Consider the following 19,984-nt stretch of genomic DNA (forward strand, 5'->3'; position numbering starts at 1 on the left):
AAGTGTTATAAAGATGCATCTTTCCTACAATGGCCGAAAATGTCATGTTTCCCAAAACACCATGCAGAAGGAATGTTTGTTACATGCGTTGTTGGAGCATGTATTGATACTGATAGGATCGAAAGGCAGCGCTGCTCTCAGATCAGCTTTCTCCATTCAGATCTTACCTTAACATCAGAGTGATTTTACAATACTGATGACGGATCACCTCCAGAGATATTACCACATACGGATGCAAATATTGAGACGGCTTATTCTAATGCTTAACAAATTAAAATGCACTAAATCACCGATTTGGCACATCACAGTGCACGTGTTAGGCCACACATCATGAAATATATTGAGACAAATTATAGACAGCGGCCTACAAGCAGCAAAATAGAACTCAATTGATTGAACATGAAATGTATATCAATATGGTTAAAATAGGCCGATTACTGACACACTTGCCTGTTCTACGAGTGGTCTGAGGCAGGCGTTAGATTACAAGCGTTTTCAAGAGAAACATTAATCATGATGGTTTTGGGAACCAGCTCAGAGTTTTAATGATGCTCCCTACGAAGGGTCTAACGATTAATTTAGCCTTTAGATGCTTTTGGGAAACCGTGTCCTGGTTGGTATTCGGACATGATTACTAAGTTTAGATAACTGGATAGGCTCTTAAGAATTGTTAGCCAACATGGCTAATTGAGTGAGAGTCAGTGACTGACATGAAAGATAAACTGTGGATGCACAACCACATGTGGAAATTGCTCCTTGTCTACTATTCTAACTCTCAACAGTAAGTTGAGACCCTGAATTCCCCCCAAAACACAATCATGTTTTTTGGGGGGGGTCGGGGGCCCCCATGCGACCACTAAGTGACCCCTTATGTTTCTTATGCCTGGAGTCCCTGAATATAGTACCTCTATGGGTCAGATTCTTCAAGTATTTGCAGCCCTGCGCAAATAAATAAATACCAGCCATTATTTTACATAACAAGTTCAAAGGATAAGGATCCGCCCCTTTTTTTCCATTTTCACCCAAAATGACAAACCCAAATCTAACTGCCTATAGCTCAGGACATGAAGCAAGGATATGCATATTATTGTTACCATTTGAAAGGAAACACTTTGAAGTTTGTGGAAATGTGAAAGTAATAGGAGAATATAACACATTAGATCTGGTAAAAGATAATACAAAGAAGAAAACTACCGTTTTTTTGTACCATCATCTTTGAAATGCAAGAGAAAGGCCATAATGTATTATTCCAGCCCAGGCACTAGATGGAAGCAGTGTATGTGCAAAGTTTTAGACTGATCCAATAAACTATTGTATTTCTGTTCGAAATTTTGTATCAAGACTGCCCAAATGTGCCCAATTTGTTGATTAATAACTTTTCAAGTTCAAAATTGTGCACTCTCCTCAAACAATAGCATGGCATTATTTCACTGTAATAGCTACTCAAAATTGGACAGTGCAGTTAGATTACCAAGAATTTAAGCTTTCTGCCAATATCAGACATGTCTATGTCCTGGGAAATGTTACTTACAACCTCATGCTAATTGTATTAGCCTACGTTAGCTCAACCGTCCCGTGGGGGAGCCACCGATCCTGTTAAGTGAGAGATTTAATTGACTAATTCTTAGCCAAGATATTATTTAATTTTTACTCAGTGATAAGCTCTAACTCCTTGTCAAAACACTTTACACACAGCCATTGATTTGTCTTCAAGGGGCAATCTGTACCTTTCGGGGGATTGATGATGAAGTCGTACAAGTACAGTATCATTGACAAATTTGAACTATATCTTTTTGCTTTGTGTTTTGTTTCAGGTCAATTGTGTTTTTTTCCTTTGTCTGGTTGCCACAGTGAGCCAGATAACTTACAGATTGCACCTTTAGAAGGATGGACATTGATTAAATGTCACAGTAATGTTTATAGCCTTTAAAGTTCCCTGGATTGGAACAACTTTGTAATCTTTTTTAACCCTTGATGTTTTACATTATCGACCAGGACAAAGTGCAATATCTTATTTTCCTCACCAACCCTTTCGCTTCATCACCCACGCACCCACTACCACACACACTATTTACAATTCACAAAATATATATTTTTTCTACTTAGATGCTGAAGAATGACATTATAGAACTACTGAGGAGTGTATGGACCTCTTATAATTTAGTATTTTAACAATAATGATAATTATATTATTATTTTTGAAAGTTACGCTGAAGTTCAAACACACTGTGTTGGTCCTGTGTGTGGCTCAGTCGCTTGCAACTCCAAGGGTGGTGGGTTTGATTCCCGCTGGAGCCACCCATCGGTAAAAATGGATGCATGCATGACTGTGATTCGTTTAGGATTAAAGCGTCTGCTAAATGGCATATATTACCATATTTTATATTACACCTACCCTGGCCCATTTGATCAAAATTATTTTTTTTTAAAGGAAACTGACCAGGGGAATATTTCTCAGTAAGGCAATAATAACACATTTATATGATCTTATATCACATTTGTTCAGTATATTTCAACAAAAAACAAAAACATTCCCCAGCAATAGAGGAAACAAATAATTCAACAAATAAATAAACTGACCGCTTGACCCCCCCCCCTCCCTTATTGAGGAAATGTGTCCTTACTATGCATATGATATGCGATTGTCCCACCTAGCTATCTTAACATGAATGCACTAACTAACTGTAGGTTGCTCTGGATAAGAGCTTCTGCTAAATTACTCAAATGTAACATTTAAATGTAAAACAATGACAAAGATCTGATTTAAAAAAAAAAACATTTACAAAATGATAGTTTTAGAGGGCTAATAATGAAATAAAATGTTCAGGTTTTCATGACCATTGTGAAGACTTCAGTATGCCCTGTGAGAACACGGAGCACAGCACAATTCCAGACAGAAATGTTCACGATTCTCAACTTACATTATTGATTGAGCTGAATTTGAAACCACCACCATCAGACCAGTGAACACCACAAAACATTATAAACAACTTGAGAAAAAAAAAGTTCTGCTTCATAAAAAGACAAAACTCTCCAACATTTAACCATAGGAGTCAAAAACCTGACCAAGACAATATAACCCATGATATTCCATTTGTGATATTACAGCACAGTTAACAAAAGACAAATATCATTCTTAACACAACAAAACCAACTAAAGTACTATTACGATAGTCTCTCTGGGCAGCCTTAGCTGATGTTTAGAAATGGTTGCAATATGGTTTTATTCAAAATACTCCCATTGAAGATTATGCATACTTTCATGTTTATGAGTTGATTTTGCGGCAAAGGGCACATTATTGTTGCATACTTATATAGGACAATGTTAGGGTGTGTGAGTGTGAAGACGTGTGTGTTAGCGTGCGTGTGTGTTTGGAAGGTGTTGCCAAAGCAGAGAAATAACATTTTATTAAGTTTCCCCACAGAATCCTTCTCCATCCATGTGGGTAAAACAAGCCTTCACATGCAGATTGGGCCACAAAGGGTTACACAATGCCGTAGAAGCTTCATAGAGCTTCCCGGAGTGTCGCAAAGCATCACAGCGTCTGTCTGTAGTCTTCAAACCTCTCAAAGTGATTCGCTTACATTGGAGACTCCACTCAACTTACTGTTGAGAAAAAGAAAGATACATTTGAGTGAGAGGGCGAGTTAGAGTTAGGGTATGAGTGAAGGAAACTTCTCTGTAGGGGTATGGACGAAGTGCACACTTACTGTCTCGCTCTCCCCGTCAGAGCCAGGTCTGGACTCTGAGCCGTAGTGCAGAGGAGAGTACACCCAGCTCCTGTCCTCCTGATTCTGTTGTTACACCACCCAACCAGCAGGGGCAGCAGACACACAGGTCAGCATTCGCAGAAACCGGAGGAAGAGAGAGAAAAGTACATTTAGGGAGGAAGACCTTCCACAAGTCCTAAATAGGTCTTCTAGCCCTATGTTGGGTGTTAATTGTTTAGTTGTTTTGCCATTTTGTCTCACACTTGTCCGATCCTTTCCGATCTAAGTTACACAAAGTGCCTAAGCGGCTATGTTAGGGGGTGATTTCAGATGGGTTCTAGAAGCTCAGAATCAGGGGAAGGAAGCCGACACCAGTCTACACCACTTGACATTACACTACGACGGACTATGGCTTGTGCAACCAGCAGCCGTGACTTACATTGCAGCTAGAGCTTGAGTTGAGCTTCTTACGACCCAGAATTGGGGAGTACACCCAATACCTCCCATCAGCATACTGATAATACACAAAACACGTGCATACACAAAGACACACAGACACACACACATGCACACACGGGTAAGGACAGGGGGGTAGATGAAGAGAAATGGAAAAGGAAGTAAGAGAAAAAGAGGGAGAATGGAGAGAGCAAGAGAGACAGACACATAGAGAGAGAGAGAGAGAGAGAGAGGGAGAGAGAGATGGACAGAAGGATGTTGTGACAACATGGGTGGGGTGGGACAGTGGAGAGAGAGAGGGAGAGAGAGATGGACAGAAGGATGTTGTGACAACATGGGTGGGGTGGGACAGTGGAGAGAGAGAGGGAGAGAGATGGACAGAAGGATGTTGTGACAACATGGGTGGGGTGGGACAGTGGAGAGAGAGAGGGAGAGAGAGATGGACAGAAGGATGTTGTGACAACATGGGTGGGGTGGGACAGTGGAGAGAGAGAGGGAGAGAGAGATGGACAGAAGGATGTTGTGACAACATGGGTGGGGTGGGACAGTGGAGAGAGAGAGGAAAAAGAGAGTGAAAATGTGGAGGAGAATGGAATAATACATATTCAAAATGGATGACGAAAGAACATAATGTTGAATGAACCACCAGGCCAGATTGCTGTTGACAACCCATCATGATATGACTGGGGGATTATAAGAAGGAATCACATGACTGGATTAATATGGATCAGCCAGGCATGAGCAACACACAAGCCAACATGCAATCCACACGACACAACACAAAAGAGACTTTTAGCACTGTATACTGTTCTCTTTCCCAGTTGCTATTTCAGCGGAATGTTTGTTATCAGGCATGTGGTGTCTCAGGGTTCAATCCAACCTCTTTATTGCAGGGAGAGTAACCGACATTGCCACATGCTTTCAAGCCACACTTTGTGATTAATGATCAATGACAGCAAACTACACCAACCCTCACCCTCATAGATCAACCACGCTGTCCTTACTGCCCGACTGTAAGAAATCCAAAACCCCAGTAAACCACAAGAGCTTCAGAGCTACACTCACACGCTGAAGACTGTTACACACACGCGCACACGCGCGCACACCCACGACTTACAAAGTAGATGTCTGAGACTGGCACCTCCCCCTCCAGTGAGTTGTGGCTGACGGATGAGGTGACAGACAGATGATTGGACGAAAAGCGTTCTGCTGTCACCTGGGGACTCGGAGGGAGAGAGGAGGGAGGGGTGCTTGGAAGGAGGGGGAAGAATGGGGGGGGAGGGAAGGGTGGAGGCGGGAGTGGTGGAAGAGGGCGAGTTGGAGGCTGGAGGGACTGCAGAGGGTGGAAGGGTGGAGGCGATGTGAGCTGATGATTGATTGGTGGAGAAAGGACGAGTGGAAGAAGAAGGGAGAGTGGAGTTAGAGTGAGGGTGAGGGGCAGAAGAGGAAGGGACTGAGGGAGGAAGGGAGCGAGGGAGAGTGGAGGCTAGTGGGACTGAGCAGGGAGTAGTGGAGGATGGAGGGGCGGAGGAGGGAGGAGGGGTTGAAGGAGGTGTAGAGGAAGTTGGGGAAGCAGCTGTGGTCTGTGTGATGACTTCCTCCTCTGTTGCTTTAGAGTCCTGAAGGTCCTCTGGAACCACACTGTGACAGAGATAGAAACACCGCTGTCAGACAGTTGATAACATACGTGTGTGTGTGTGTGCGTTCTTGTGTGTGTGTGTGTGTGTACCTGGTTGTAGGTTCCCTCTTCACCTCTACAGCTACAGTGATGGTCTGCTCGTGCACCGCCACTACTTCCTGCTGTGGCCTGAAACTACATGGGACAGCACAGGAAGTGACATCGGACCATCGATTAGAGTCAGAATGGTCAGATGAGAAGAGATGTGTTAGATTGAAAGGGTATAAAATAAGACTGCTTACCTCCCGTCACGGTCCCGTGGAGAGTGGGTTGGCCTCCTGTGGGGTAGAACAGGGACAGGTGAGTGTGTATCTGTAGGAGCGTGCGTGTGTGTGTTTAAGAAAAAAAATAAAACATTTAGGGCCGATGATGATACCGATATTTTAGGCCAATATAATAAAATGTGAACATTTTGATGACAACATTTCCCAGAGACAGTCATGTATGCATTAATGCATCCATTTTCAAATCAAACAGCTAGCTAACACTACATAATCTTTGCTAACAGGTCACATAGCCATCTGCTTAGCTAGCTTGCTTATTGCATGAATGTCCGGGCACCTCGACACAAGCATTATTATTCGTGAATTTGTGAATTAACTCAACTAATTCATTCAAGTTTGCAGACAACACAACAGTGGTAGGCATGATTACCAACAATGACGAGACAGTATACAGGGAGGAGGTGAGGGCCAGGAAAATAACCTCTCCATCAACGTCATCAAAATGAAAGAGCTGATCATGGCCTTCAGGAGACAGCAGAGGGAGCACGCCCCTATCCACATCGATGGGGGCCACAGCTGAAAAGGTGAAAAGCTTCAAGTTCCTGGTTGTACACATCACTGACAATGTGACTGATGTCTTGAGATGTTGCTTCAATATATCCACATAATTTTCCTACCTCATGATGCCATCTATTTTGTGAAGTGCACCAGTCAAATACAGCATAGCACCCCAGCATAGCACCCCCACAACATGATGCTGCCACCCCTGTGCTTCACGGTTGGGGGGTTGTTCTCCGGCTTGCAAGCCTCCCTCTTTTTCCTCCAAACATAACGATGGTCATCATGGCCAAACAGTTCTATTTTTGTTTCATCAGACCAGAGGACATTTCTACAAAAAGTACGATATTTCTCCCCATGTGCAGTTGCAAACCATAGTCTGGCTTTTTTATGGCGGTTTTGGAGCAGTGGCTTCTTCCTTGCTGAGGGGCCTTTCAGGTTATGTCGATACAGGACTCATTTTACTGTGGATATAGATACTTTTGTACCTGTTTCCTCCAGCATCTTCACAAGGTCCTTTGCTGTTGTTCAGGGATAGATTTGCACTTTTTGCACCAAAGTACGTTCATCTTTAGGAGATTGGTCCCATGGCGTTTATACTTGCGAACTATTGTTTGTACAGATGAACGTGGTACCATCAGGCTTTTGGAAATTGCTCCCAAAGATGAACCAGACTTGTAGAGGTCTACAATTTCTTTTGATTTTCCCATGATGTCTAGCAAAGAGGCACTGAGTTTGAAGGTAGGCCTTGAAATACATCCACAGGTACGCCTCCAATTGACCCAAATGATGTCAATTAGCCTAACAGAAGTTTCTAAAGCCATGACAGAATTTTCTGGAATTTTCCAAGCTGTTTAAAGGCACAGTCAATTTAGTGTATGTAAACTTCTGACCCACTGGAATTGTGATACTGTGAATTATAAATTAAATAATCTGTCTGTAAACAATTGATGGAAAAATTACTTGTGTCATGCACAACGTAGATGTCCTAACCAACTTGCCAAAACTATAGTTAGTTAACAAGACATTTGTGGAGTGGTTGAGAAGCGAGTTTGAATGACTCCAACCTAAGTGTATGTAAACTTCCGACTTCAACTGTATGTGTATGCGACCAATAAAACACATTTCGATTTGATTTAACATTTGCAACAGGAGTTCGATTTTGGTCACTGTGTCAATACACTTACTTCGGAATCCTGCACCTTTCCGTTAGAGAATGAGCTAGCTTGCTGCTGCTGCGGTCGTTCTCTAGTGTGTGTGTGTGTGTGTGTGTGTGTGTGTGTACCTGAAGCGTGGGTGTTCTGGTGTATCAAAGGGTGTGGTAGGGAGAGAGTTGTTTGAAGAGAGCGTGGTAGCGATGGATGCTGTGGTCGCATCCTCAAAAGACGGAGGAGTGTGGGGATGCTCTCTCAGACCTGAGAGGAGAGAAGAGAGAGAGAGAGAATTGATTGTGATAGAGTATTAGTAATCTACCACCACAGCATGACACTTCACCCAAATAGCCGTGTGGGGAAAAAAAGCTATTGGTCCTCAAATGCTTGTCGGCCATTTTGGCTCAAACAGGAGAGACAGTTTCCTTAGGTCAGCCTCTGTATGGATATGGAGTGTGGTAACCGTCTTACCGTCCTCCTCCAGCAGAGGGAAGCCACGAGCCCCTCTGAGGTGCAGGTCTTCGTTCTCCTGGTTCTCCTCTCTCTCTACGGAAAGCTGTGTTTGGACACTGTTTTTGGGTGCGGGCAGAGCCCCCCCCCGCCCTCTCTTGGAGGGAGAAGACCTCAGGGCTGAAGGGGAAGGAGAGGCAAGAAAAAGAGGGTGGAGATGGACGAGAGAGAAAAGAGAACGCAGTCAAGGGGCAAACTCGATGAATCGATGACTCAATCTCGAAATTGTTTGTGAGCTGAAATATCAAATAAAACGCTCGTCGCAAGGTGGTGTAATGTGTCTCCTACTCACAGCAGCTCTTTCTAAAGACAGTGGTGCTGCAGAACTTGTAGAACCTGTCTGCATAGAAACTGGGCCTGTGGACAGACACTGTGTCCTGAGAGAGATAGAGAGAAGGGGAAACCATCTCAGCAAACAAACCATCAAACACATCTGTACAGTCGGGCATAGGGAATTATTGAAATGGGAGAGTTAGTCCATGTCACCTTTTTAAAACGTCTAGTTCTAAAATAATAACCTACTAGCCATTCTCAGTATCAGACTAATGTTCCATCCATAGGTTAGCCCTTAAAGGTTTAAGGACACTTTGTCTGTCTATATGCTGTTGACTGTCTGTGTTGAATTATGCAGCTGTGTGTAGAGCAGCTCGTCACCGGGCCTGTGTAAGCTGGAGGACTGGACTGCAGGTTGGCATTTGTTGTCATAAATCTTGCCCTGGAGGCACCTCTGTAGAGTAGTCACCAGCTGGCACAGCCACTATGTCATAAAATCTGATTTTAAACCTAATCCTGACCTTAACCACACTGCTAACCCTAATGCCTTAAATGAAGAAAAGAAAAGCTCATTTTTGTTTTTATGATTTTTTTTCTTGATATAGACAATTTTGACTTTGCAGCTGGCCCATCTAACAGAAATCGCTCAGTTCTGCCTCCAAGGTAAGACTCATGACAATAAACGGCAACCTGCAACTGGACTCACCCCGTCACTGATCAGAGACTTCCACGAGTGCTCCAGTTTCTTGATTAGCCTGCAGGGCAAGAAAAAATAACTCAGTAATTCATACATCATTAAATTAGTACTGGTCCTTTTGATTAGCAGGACATCAGTAGTAACTCAATGAGTGATTTGGTGAAATTGACCTGTAGGACTGCAGGATGTCGATAATTCCAATAAAGAGAAGGAGACGCTCTCCTTTACCATCCACAGCAGGAATACCACCCATCCTGGAGAGAGAGAGAGAGAGAGAGAGAGAAATCTCATTTAGTGGGAGAGGACTCCAAGATACCGTGTGTGTGTGTGTGTGTGTGTGTGTGTGTGTGTGTGTGTGTGTGTGTGTGTGTGTGTGTGTGTGTCAGCTCAGTAACTCACGTAGCATCGTGGTCTAATGTGTCTCTACAAGCCTTCCCTCCCTGTATAGACTCCATGGCAGTAGAATAGAGGGCTCTCTGGGCCTGAGGCTTCTTTTCATCGCCCCCTGCTGGTGAGCCCTGGGACTCTCTCACAGCCAGGCCCAGGTTATGGACCCCCAGCAGTAGACTGTAGTCCATGATCTTAAAGCTCTCGAGCACCTGGAGTACCACAGACAGAGAATGAAGGTCAGAATGAATGATCGGAGGATCTACCAGACAGCACAGACACACAGGTCATAATGGCTTTCATCCTCCCCTTCCGTCCACGTCTAATCTCTCCTCCTCTCTAGGCCAGTTTCTCTTTTGGGTTTCCCCCTGTAAGCCCATCCTAAACCACCCTCCTCTCCTTCCCCTCTCCTCCCTCCCCTTCTCCTCCCCTCCTCCCTCTCTCACCAGACAGGGAGGGTCTTGACCAAAGCTCTGTATGTATTATCCCCCCCCACCCTCTCCTCATATCCCTGCTCCTCATCCTCTCCTCCCTCTCTCACCAGACAGTCTCTCTGTAGGGTCTTTAGCAGGGCGCTGTATGTATCCTGATCCAGGGTCAGTCCTTCCGGTACATCTGCTATAAAGTCCAGATCTTTAAAGGTGGGATTCGATTTCTCCCTCTCTTTCTTCGACGCACGCCGTTTATACGTGGAGCCCTTCAGGTCAAACTTGAGGTGCATGCGTACGGCGCGCGGTAACACATTGTTCATGACCACGATACGGATGTTTTTACCCCCAGACTGGACGCAGTAGAGACCAAAGAACTTAGGAAGCAGGGTCCTCGGGTTCTGATTCAGATTCTAGAGAGAGGAGGAGAGGAAGATGGGAGAAGAGGAAGGAGGAGAGTGAGAAAAGTATCATTCTGTGCCTATTAAAGTGTTCTTTACATGCAACAATGGGAAATGATATGGTGCCATCATATTGAGTATATAAGAATATGTTGAAGATAAATACACAACGTGGAGGAGGAGAGGACAAGAGGACTAGAGTTAACGATCAATAGGAGTTGGTTTTCAGTTCAACATCTGTTTAGAATCTGTGGAATGTCACTCCTGAACTCAGAGCTACGTGTGCCATGTTTTCATTGGTCTGTATATTGTGTCGGGAGCAGGATACTTGTTATTTGGCCATTGGCCTGGGTCAACCCCAGGCTAGGGTAGGGGGTTATAAATGGCATCCGGGGAGAAAAGCTGAGGACAGGGGAGACTGAACATCTGCCTCCCAGCATAACATCTTGATTTGTCTTTCTCAAATAAACCTATTTTTCTCCCCTTGATTTGCTTTGGAGTTTGTGTAATTGAAGAATGACATCAATTGCTAACAAGTAGGACATAAAATCAATTACTAACAATCCAGTGGATTTTAGACATGTCAGTCCGACTAGTTAAATATTTCCCCTTAAAACATTTGTAGAACTAATAATTGCCTGGGAAATGAATGTTCCTTAAGCCATACATTGATAGAAAAACATGAACACTGTACAAAAGCCTTATTGAATAACTTGCTATACGCTATGAAAACGTTATTATAATAACATTAAGAAGGCATGCCTTTGCAGATGCTGCCTGCAGTGACCCTAACTCCTGGCTCCTGTCCAAGACACCTGACAGACGTGAGTCGGCTGGACTTAAAACCTCTGGCCGCGTGTCTACTAAGGCGCATGACGTTTCTTAGTGATGTGCTTAGCCCACGGCAGTCCCTCCTGGTGTCATAGCTGAACATAGGTTAACCCGCGGGGGCTAAGATGTGGCCAACACACACGCACACACACACTTTCATTGGAATGAAGGAGGGGCTTGTGACATACTGACCATGTAGTATCCCGGAAGTAGTTTCTGCAGAAACTCCGCCTCCTTGGCATTGACTGTTTTGATGATGAACTCGTCGTCCCTGGTTACGTAGAATATGGAGCCGCTGGCACCGGGATTGGACAGCTCGATTAGGGGCTCATTACATAGAGAGTACTGAAGAGAAAGCACAGATATATACACAGGATACATCAGTGGGCCGTAGAGATACCATATAAAATGGCACCAACACTGGAGAGGCTCACATAGGGCACTTTATAGGGTGCTTTAGATGGTCCTTCATGAGACACTTTATAGGGTGCTTTAGATGGTCCTTCATGAGACACTTTATAGGGTGCTTTAGATGGTCCTTCATGAGACACTTTATAGGGTGCTTTAGATGGTCCTTCATGAGACACTTTATAGGGTGCTTTAGATGGTCCTTCATGAGACACTTTATAGGGTGCTTTAGATGGTCCTTCATGAGACACTTTATAGGGTGCTTTAGATGGTCCTTCATGAGACACTTTATAGGGTGCTTTAGATGGTCCTTCATGAGACACTTTATAGGGTGCTTTAGATGGTCCTTCATGAGACACTTTATAGGGTGCTTTAGATGGTCCTTCATGAGACACTTTATAGGGTGCTTTAGATGGTCCTTCATGAGACACTTTATAGGGTGCTTTAGATGGTCCTTCATGAGACACTTTATAGGGTGCTTTAGATGGTCCTTCATGAGACACTTTATAGGTTTAGATGGTCCTTCATGAGACACTTTATAGGGTGCTTTAGATGGTCCTTCATGAGACACTTTATAGGGTGCTTTAGATGGTCCTTCATGAGACACTTTATAGGGTGCTTTAGATGGACCTTCATGAGACACTTTATAGGGTGCTTTAGATGGTCCTTCATGAGACACTTTATAGGGTGCTTTAGATGGTCCTTCATGAGACACTTTATAGGGTTTCTACAGCTCCCTGAAGTGGAGTCTGGAAGGCTAGATAAACACAGGGACTTGAACAGGCTTAAGGGGAGAGATTGAAGATCCTCTGTCCCTACACACTGAGGAGAATTACATACCCCCGCACTCTTCTCTTTTTCTGAGAACAACTACGAATGTCGCGGAATGGATTCCTCATGCTGGATTAATACAGTGAGTCAAATATTCTATTTTCCTGCCATTGTAAAACCATGCATGTACATAGAAACGCATAGAAACAGACACTCCAACTTTGCTTGGCCTAGACTATAACGGAGTGTCTACTGTTATCAGCTTGGAGCTTTACAAAGAAAGTCTTAGTACTCTAATCTCCATCTGGTGCAGGTAGTGTGAGGTTATTGGAGTGACTGGCTGTGTGCACGTGTGCATGTGCACGTCTTTACAGGATGTGTGTCAGGGTGTGTGTGTGTGTCCGCCTGTGTGTTAATCAATCGGTGCATATCTCTCCTGCACCTTCACTGACTTGCCTAGTTAAAGAAAGGTCAAATGAAATATGCATTCCAGTGTGTGTGTGGCCAGGGGCATATGCTTCCTTGAAAAATCCAAATGATGTCATGTTGTGCAAATAATCACCTGATGTAGGATACTACATTTAACCTAGATATTAACAAGACTATCTGTAGTGTTTTCACTATGGTTCCTGTCTCTCACCAGGTAGTCATCGGGTCGGATCCCAAACAGCTCTCTGAAGTAGCGGAAGGCCACTGGGGCGTAGGTCTTAAACCTGAAGTCTGGGTAGTGATGTGCAGGAGTCAGGTTACTACCCTCACTGGTGAGAAGAGGGAGAGAATATGGGGTTGGGAGCCAGAAAGAGAGAAAGACAGGAGAGAGAACGGGGCATCGTACTAGAGAGCACTTCACATTGGAGGTGTTTTAAGTGTCTATGCACACACACACACACACACACAAACCCCCCCCCTCCCCATTTACAAACACATCTGCCATCCATACACAATCAGAAACACACCTGGGGAAGAAAATGCTCTCCACCACATAGAAGTCCTGCATGAGGACATCTCTCTCTGGCTTGGAGCTCAGGTTGCCCACCGTGTAGCCGATGCCCAGCTGGATGGCACCTTTCAGGGCAGAGGACGTGGTCTGTAGGGCACAGGCAGTCCGGTTACAAACCCCAAGTCACTTAAATAGAGCCATGAAAACGAACATGAGGGAGGAAGAGGATGAAAGGAGGACAAGTGAGATAGGAGAAGTAAAAGAAGTGCAGAAAGGTCAGGGGAGAGGAGGAAAACAGAGAGGTAAAGACAAGAAGAGAGGGAAAACAGGTATAAAACAAAGGAGAGGGCAGAAAGGGAAGAGAAGCAGAATGGGAGGATGAGGGAGGGAGGGAGGAGAGAAAGGGATGCAGAAGAGGAAAGGAGTAGTGTACCTTCTTGTAGGTGGTCTCTCCAGAGGCGTCTACTCTCCTGTGGCCAATCTTCTTCTCCTGACCTGGGCCTAGACCCTGAGCTGTGGGGGACGGCATCTGAGGGAGAAAAGGGGGGTTTTATTTGTGGGTTACTTGCACTGCAGTGCACGCTTTACTGCATAAAACAATGTCATTTTAGGTGTATGTAGTGTGTGTGTGTGTGTGTGTGTGTGTGTGTGTGTGTGTGTGTGTGTGTGTGTGTGTGTGTGTGTGTAACTAGCCCTCACCTCGCTTGTTATTGTAGCCCTCCTAGGACCAGCGTCTTCTGTTGAAGAACAGAGAAGACAGCAGGAGAGAACATCAATGCATGACTTAGGCCTAATTGTGAGACACATGCAGGAACCAGGGAAAAGGGTTCCAGGGCAAAGTATGCACCGGTTATTGCCAGCAGTGTACTAAAAGACTGAAACCAAAGCTACACACATCAGTGTTCATGCACTGTATCTACACGACTATTAAAAGGTGTATTCCCTCTGGAAAGTATCAGTGGGGTAGTGAAGATGGCCCAACCGGAGCTTGTCTACTATCACCATCTTGGACACCATCCACGACACATACTGACATTACTGACACACACACACACACACACACAAACGGACCTATCCATCAAATGCCTTATGCTGCGCTTGGATTCTTTACACCTGGTTCTCGGCTCAAATAGCATTACAGACGTAGAAATACAATGCAGCAGAGTGTAGTTAACCAACACCGATGCCCAGGATTAAAATAACAAATTCAATCAGAATATCCACGGTAGTAGATGGAGGCTAATCCTTCATGGATATGTACACAAGCACTGCCAGACACAACCCAGGAAACAATTCTGGTTCTACATATATTCATATCTTTAACACCCTGAGTATGCGTAAACATATTGAATGTCTCACCCAACTCTTTGTCACTCGAGCCTGAACGTGCAACGCTACTCCAGTTATAGCCACCAAAAACACACAAAAATACCAAAACACCCCAAAACTCAGACCTGACGGTAGTTTGTGTCTGCATTTAATGTATATATAATCTATTTCTAGAGCAGATCTCTCCTGGGAAGGTGACTCTTTAGGATCGACAGGCTCTCTAATCTGAACTCTCCTGTCATTGGTTGACACCACCACCGTCTCCCAGGAGACCGGATGCCCTGAGCAGTGAGCAGCCAATCAGAGTGCAGGATTAAGAGGGGTGCCAGCCGCCGGAACAACCAGCGCCAGGAAGTTGGCCCGTGAAAAGAAAGAGAGAGACTTACAGATGAGTGTGAGAGAAGGACAGATAGACACACACACCAGAGACGAAACAATGGGACACACTAGAGCCGACCCAATCTCGTTAGTCATCGACCTAAAGGTCTAGCAATGACACTGGGCTAATGGCCATCAGACAACAGAGCAGCTTCTGGAAGGTTGTCTTGCTAGCAGGGTCTTTTTGGCAGGAGTTTGCCAGTCACGCAAAGTTCTAACTCCTAATTATATATGAGGAACATTTAGAAAGATAGAACACACAGACTCGAACCCAGACGGAACGCTCAGACAGACAAAACACTCAACAGAGGTAACACTCAACACTGAGGTAGAAAGAACACTCGGACACGAAACGTGTGTACAGAACACTGAGGGGGAAAAAACCCCTCAGGACGGAACATTCAGACAGACATAACTCTCAGGACAATCCCGAGACAGAAAACGGAGAACGAGCACACGGACGGAACAGACGGAAAGACGGGACGCTCAGATGGAGGAGCACTCGGATGGAACACAAACAGAATTGAACACTCAAACAAAACCTTCAGAATCGAACACTCAGGTAGTAAGGGAAATTGTGCTGTAGGATTGAGGCCAGTCATAGTACGCTGTGGAGCTATCCTCAAAGGACAACTATTACTACACAGTACACTACTACTAGCCATGCTTCCAAGTCTCGTTCCTCACTCGGTTAGTCAGGAGCAAAGCGAGAAATGTGGGTCAGTGCCTAAGACACTGGCATCCTTATACGCTCAACAGTTCATTTTGCAATATAGACTGAAAAGACAGAAGGTTTCAGATCATAAAATGACTGATTGGGTTTCCAGAGGAGTCGACATTTCCAGGGACTGCGTTGGAATTTGTAGCCATTAGACTGTTCGGCATGTGTGGGTTTTATGGTAGGAAGAGGATTAGGCCTCTCACTGGTCAGCTCAGAAGATGGCCGACTGATGGCGTGTGTTATTGAGACGTTAACAAGTGTTGTGTAAGACTGTCTAATAGCACAACACTGCCGACTAGGGGATAGAACTGTTACTTGCAAGCGTGCACACACGCGCACGTGCACACGATGCTGTACACACAAGTGTGCTCCCAGGCACACACACACATCCCTCATTTCCAACGTAGGAGATTTGAGACAATTTCCCTCAGGCTTGAGCAGGTGCAGTTTTGGGCTGGTGCCAACACTTAGTAAGAGAAATCAGACTGCTCAGATAGCAATGTAAACTGAGTATACAAAACCTTAAAAACACCTGCTCTTTCCATGACAGACTGACCAGGTGACTCCAGGTGAAAGCTATGGTCCCTTATTGATGTCACTTGTTAAATCCACTTCAATCAGTGTAGATGAAGGGGAGGAGACAGGTTAAAGAAGGATATTTAAGCCTTGAGACAATTGAGACATGGATTGTGTATGTGTGCTATTCAGAGACTGAATGAGCAAGACAAAAAGATTGATGTGCCTTTGAACAGGGTGTGGTAGTAGGTGCCAGGTGCACCGGTTTGTGTGAAGAACTGCAACGCATCTGGGTTTTTCACGCTCAACAGTTTCCTGTGTGTATCAAGAATGGTCCACCACCCAATGGACATCCAGCCAACTTGACACAACTGTGGGAAGCATTGGAGTTAACATGGGCCAGCATCCCTGTGGAACACTTTCAACATCTTGTAAAGTCCAAGCCCCGACGAATGGAGGTTGTTCTGAGGGCCGTTCTGAGGGCAAAGGGGTGGGACGGTTAATAGAGAGAGAAAAGAGGAGAGAAAGAGAAAAGCGACTAAAAATAGAAGAGAAATAGAAGAGAGAGGAAGAGAGGGGCTAGAGGTCTGCTGGATGAGGATTGTACCAGATGCCAGTCTCTAGCGCCATCACTAGTCTAAGTGCTGCTGATAAGCAGATTACAGCAGATAATGGTCTGCTACTCTGTGTGTGTGTGTGTGTGTGTGTGTGTGTGTGTGTGTGTGTGTGTGTGTGTGTGTGTGTGTGTGTGTGTGTGTGTGTGTGTGTGTGTGTGTGTGTGTGTGTGTGTGTGTGTGTGTGTGTGTGCGTGCGCGTTGGGGGAGTTGCTGCTTCTCTACAGATGGGAAACTGTAAAAATTCAATAGGGAAATGACTGCAAGAAGAGCTGCTAAGAAAACCAGTCAATTATGTTGTACAAATCAAATGTGTGTGTCAACTACGAACACAAACACCCCTGTTGCCCATTCAATTTCCATGTACTCCATGTGCAATAGGGAATCTGCCATGGTATTGAAATTCACTGTTCATTCATTCCTACTCCGTACTGTTCATTCCCTCATACTTGGTTTGACAAAGGAGGAAAGCACAAGTGTGTGTATGTGCAGTGTTCAACTCTGCTTGAACAGCTTCGCTGACAGGAAGCACAGAAGATGGAGTACAGCTTGATGGTTTGGTTTAACATGAACCAAACTATCAATCTGTAACACATACACACATACTGCTTCCAGTTCACCTCAGACTCTTGTCTTATCATCTTTAAATAAAGGCCGCTTACATTATACTGCTGTTATACCAGAGTAATAGCAGTGGAACTATGCAATAGTCTATTGTGACAGAATCAAAAACTGAGTAGCTGGCCAGCGCACGTGAGAGATTTGGTTCTGGGTTCTGTAATAGACATCCTGTAACAGACTAGAATTACAATGAAGGACTAAGACAGTTTTCTGTTCTTCCATTACAATTGCGCGTTCGCTTACATACATATCTGGTACAAGGTGTTCTTCCTATATTCAAGGATTATTTTAATATAGGCTAAACTGTGGCGCTGTTGCCTATACACTCTATATAGTCTGTTCTCCTGGTCATTCAATGTACACTCAGGTAAAGCTGAGGCAGAGAGGCTCAGGGCATTTTTGTTAATTTATAATTCAACGCCATGTATTAAGTTTCTATCTGCTTCCTGGTGTTTCATCTTTAATTGTAACACTTGTATGTGACAAAGACATTGGCCTAGTTTGATCTCTAAAGGGAAAAGGGAGGATACCTAGTCAGTTGTACTACTGAATGCATCCAACTGAAATGTGTCTTCCGCGGTGAGGCGGGCTGCCTTAATCGACATCCCACGATTAAATAAGATAGTGGAGATGACGATCAAAGAATCATATAGATAGTCTGTTACACAGACAGACAGACAGACAGACAGACAGACACTCCCTCTCTGCAAATCACAAACTTATACAATCATGAGCTTGACGGTGGAGGCCCGAATCCCTCTCCTTTTGATACAAATTGACCATGATCTGATGCCACAGACTGGCAGACATGACCTTTAATTGGGTTCCGAACTAGACAGTTTGTCTTGACCTGTTTCACATAGTCAGGCCCTGGACATTGCCTACCAACTAATGCATGCTGTACATTTTAATCAGGACTAGGTCAGCTTCTGAATGCTCAATGTCTGCATTAATTAATTAGGCTTTTGCTTTTGGTGGTTGCTGGCAGCTTGTCCTTGTCTTTAGAAATAGCAGGATGACCATCTTGGTTAGTTATAAGCCTATTACCATAAATCATTTCTTGGGCCTGGAAACTGCCAGATAATTTAGTCTACTGAGACAAACCATAATTGACAGCTGGACCAAAACCTGAATGAACCCTTATACTCCCCGTCGAACGTTGCCAGCGCTCTCCTGACAGTTTAGCTCATCTGAACAATCTCTCATGCAAATGTCTTTAGTCAATTAAACTAGTGTCATAATAAAGCCCAGACATACGAACCCATGTCTCCAGAATGCAGCTTGAGAGAGAGGCCGGCCGTATCCATCTGGTCCGATCTACCCGCCTCCGATGTGGGCATGCCTCCCCCGGCCTCCCCCGCTGGCGCAGTCTCATCCATTTACAATTCCAGGATAAGCGTCGCGATATAATGTCCTTTGTTGATGCAAGGGCAAATGCGAAATGTAGCCTACAGGGCACTCTGACATCACGTTGAATAGGCTATATACGTGGCCTCATCGGCATTTCTTCAACGCCACTCTTATTTTCATCGTGGTAATTGTACGCCAATGAATACAAACAATAGCCTATTGGTGTTGCCTTGTCGGATATACTACCGCTATAACCTAGGCAACTGCTCGTCTCGCTCCTTATAAACCTAGCAGCGTTGCATGACAGCGGCGGCTGCGTCATTCCCGTAGGAGAGTCTGTCATGCATGTCATTGGAGCATCTCTCTCTCTCTCTCTCTCTCCTCTTGCGGTTGACATGCTAGAATGACAGAAATCCAGTCTATGCGAAATCAACTCGTAATTTCATTGGGTATGTTTGTCCACTAAATGTTGTCGGGATGGGTAGCCTACTGAGGAGCAAGAAGGATTTCCTTTCCGAATTGGAAAATAAAGATACATTCTGTTACACACAGAGTAAAGATATCAAGTAAAGAACAAACTGTTCACTGTCCATATTCATCTGCTGCTGATGGAGCTCGTGGGCTGGGCCTCTCTGAGGTGGAACTTCCTCCTTTTCCGCAGCAACCAGTTATCCGGGTCAATAGCATCAATGTAACACGTTTTCTTCCGTCCCTTTCCTTGCCCCTACCTATTATTTAGTATATGTAAAGACAGGATTAAATCAATAATAGTCTGATGGGTGACTATATTAGCCAATCACTCGTGAATGATAAATTATCACTTGTGAATGATGCCCAGCTTGTTGGCAGTAAGGCAAGAAACAAGTCTTTTTTTTGCGACTTTTTCAAATTATAGTCGCACACGTAATGTAGCGTATCCTATAGGCCTATATGTTTTGGCAAGGTTTGTATCACTAAAGTTGCCAAATAACTTCTTAAAATTGAGCACATTAATCCACTTTACAACAGGTGTAGAGCCTAACTGGTATAAG

General features: G+C 44.5%; 1 protein-coding gene across 4 annotated transcripts; it reads right to left on the reverse strand.

Annotated features, from left to right (window-relative positions):
- Positions 1-2,450: 2,450 nt before the first annotated feature.
- On the reverse strand, positions 2,451-19,550 carry LOC112227340 (phosphatidylinositol 4-phosphate 5-kinase type-1 gamma). Of its 4 annotated transcripts, none has more exons than XM_042308263.1 (19): positions 18,865-19,550; positions 14,124-14,161; positions 13,858-13,953; positions 13,441-13,571; positions 13,125-13,242; positions 11,498-11,650; positions 10,187-10,486; positions 9,658-9,857; positions 9,429-9,512; positions 9,268-9,316; positions 8,581-8,665; positions 8,250-8,408; positions 7,913-8,042; positions 6,088-6,123; positions 5,897-5,980; positions 5,285-5,808; positions 4,151-4,225; positions 3,712-3,795; positions 2,451-3,607 (listed from the first exon to the last, which is right to left on the reverse strand). In XM_042308263.1, exons 1-17 carry the CDS (start codon positions 18,980-18,982, stop codon positions 4,218-4,220), a joined length of 2,313 nt encoding a protein of 770 aa, XP_042164197.1. In that variant the 5' UTR covers positions 18,983-19,550; the 3' UTR covers positions 2,451-3,607; positions 3,712-3,795; positions 4,151-4,217. The 4 variants fall into 4 exon arrangements, with proteins under 4 accessions (XP_042164197.1, XP_042164195.1, XP_042164196.1 ...); XM_042308261.1 differs by lacking the exon at positions 4,151-4,225 and adding an exon at positions 5,144-5,178; XM_042308262.1 differs by lacking the exons at positions 4,151-4,225; positions 18,865-19,550 and adding exons at positions 5,144-5,178; positions 14,784-14,955.
- Positions 19,551-19,984: the final 434 nt, after the last annotated feature.

Source organism: Oncorhynchus tshawytscha, linkage group LG28 (assembly GCF_018296145.1).
Source record: "Oncorhynchus tshawytscha isolate Ot180627B linkage group LG28, Otsh_v2.0, whole genome shotgun sequence".
NCBI lineage: Eukaryota > Metazoa > Chordata > Actinopteri > Salmoniformes > Salmonidae > Oncorhynchus > Oncorhynchus tshawytscha.

What these genes read in the sequence shown, in the direction of transcription:
- LOC112227340 (XM_042308261.1), bottom strand. Translation starts at nt 18,982, where the DNA reads ATGGATGAGACTGCGCCAGCGGGGGAGGCCGGGGGAGGCATGCCCACA. An exon ending in AGTCTCTGATCAGTGACGGG is followed by an intron (nt 8,666 to 9,267) that starts GTGAGTCCAGTT and finishes TATCTCTCTCAG; the next exon opens with GACACAGTGTCTGTCCACAG. An exon ending in CCAGAACACCCACGCTTCAG is followed by an intron (nt 6,124 to 7,912) that starts GTACACACACAC and finishes TCTACCCCACAG; the next exon opens with GAGGCCAACCCACTCTCCAC.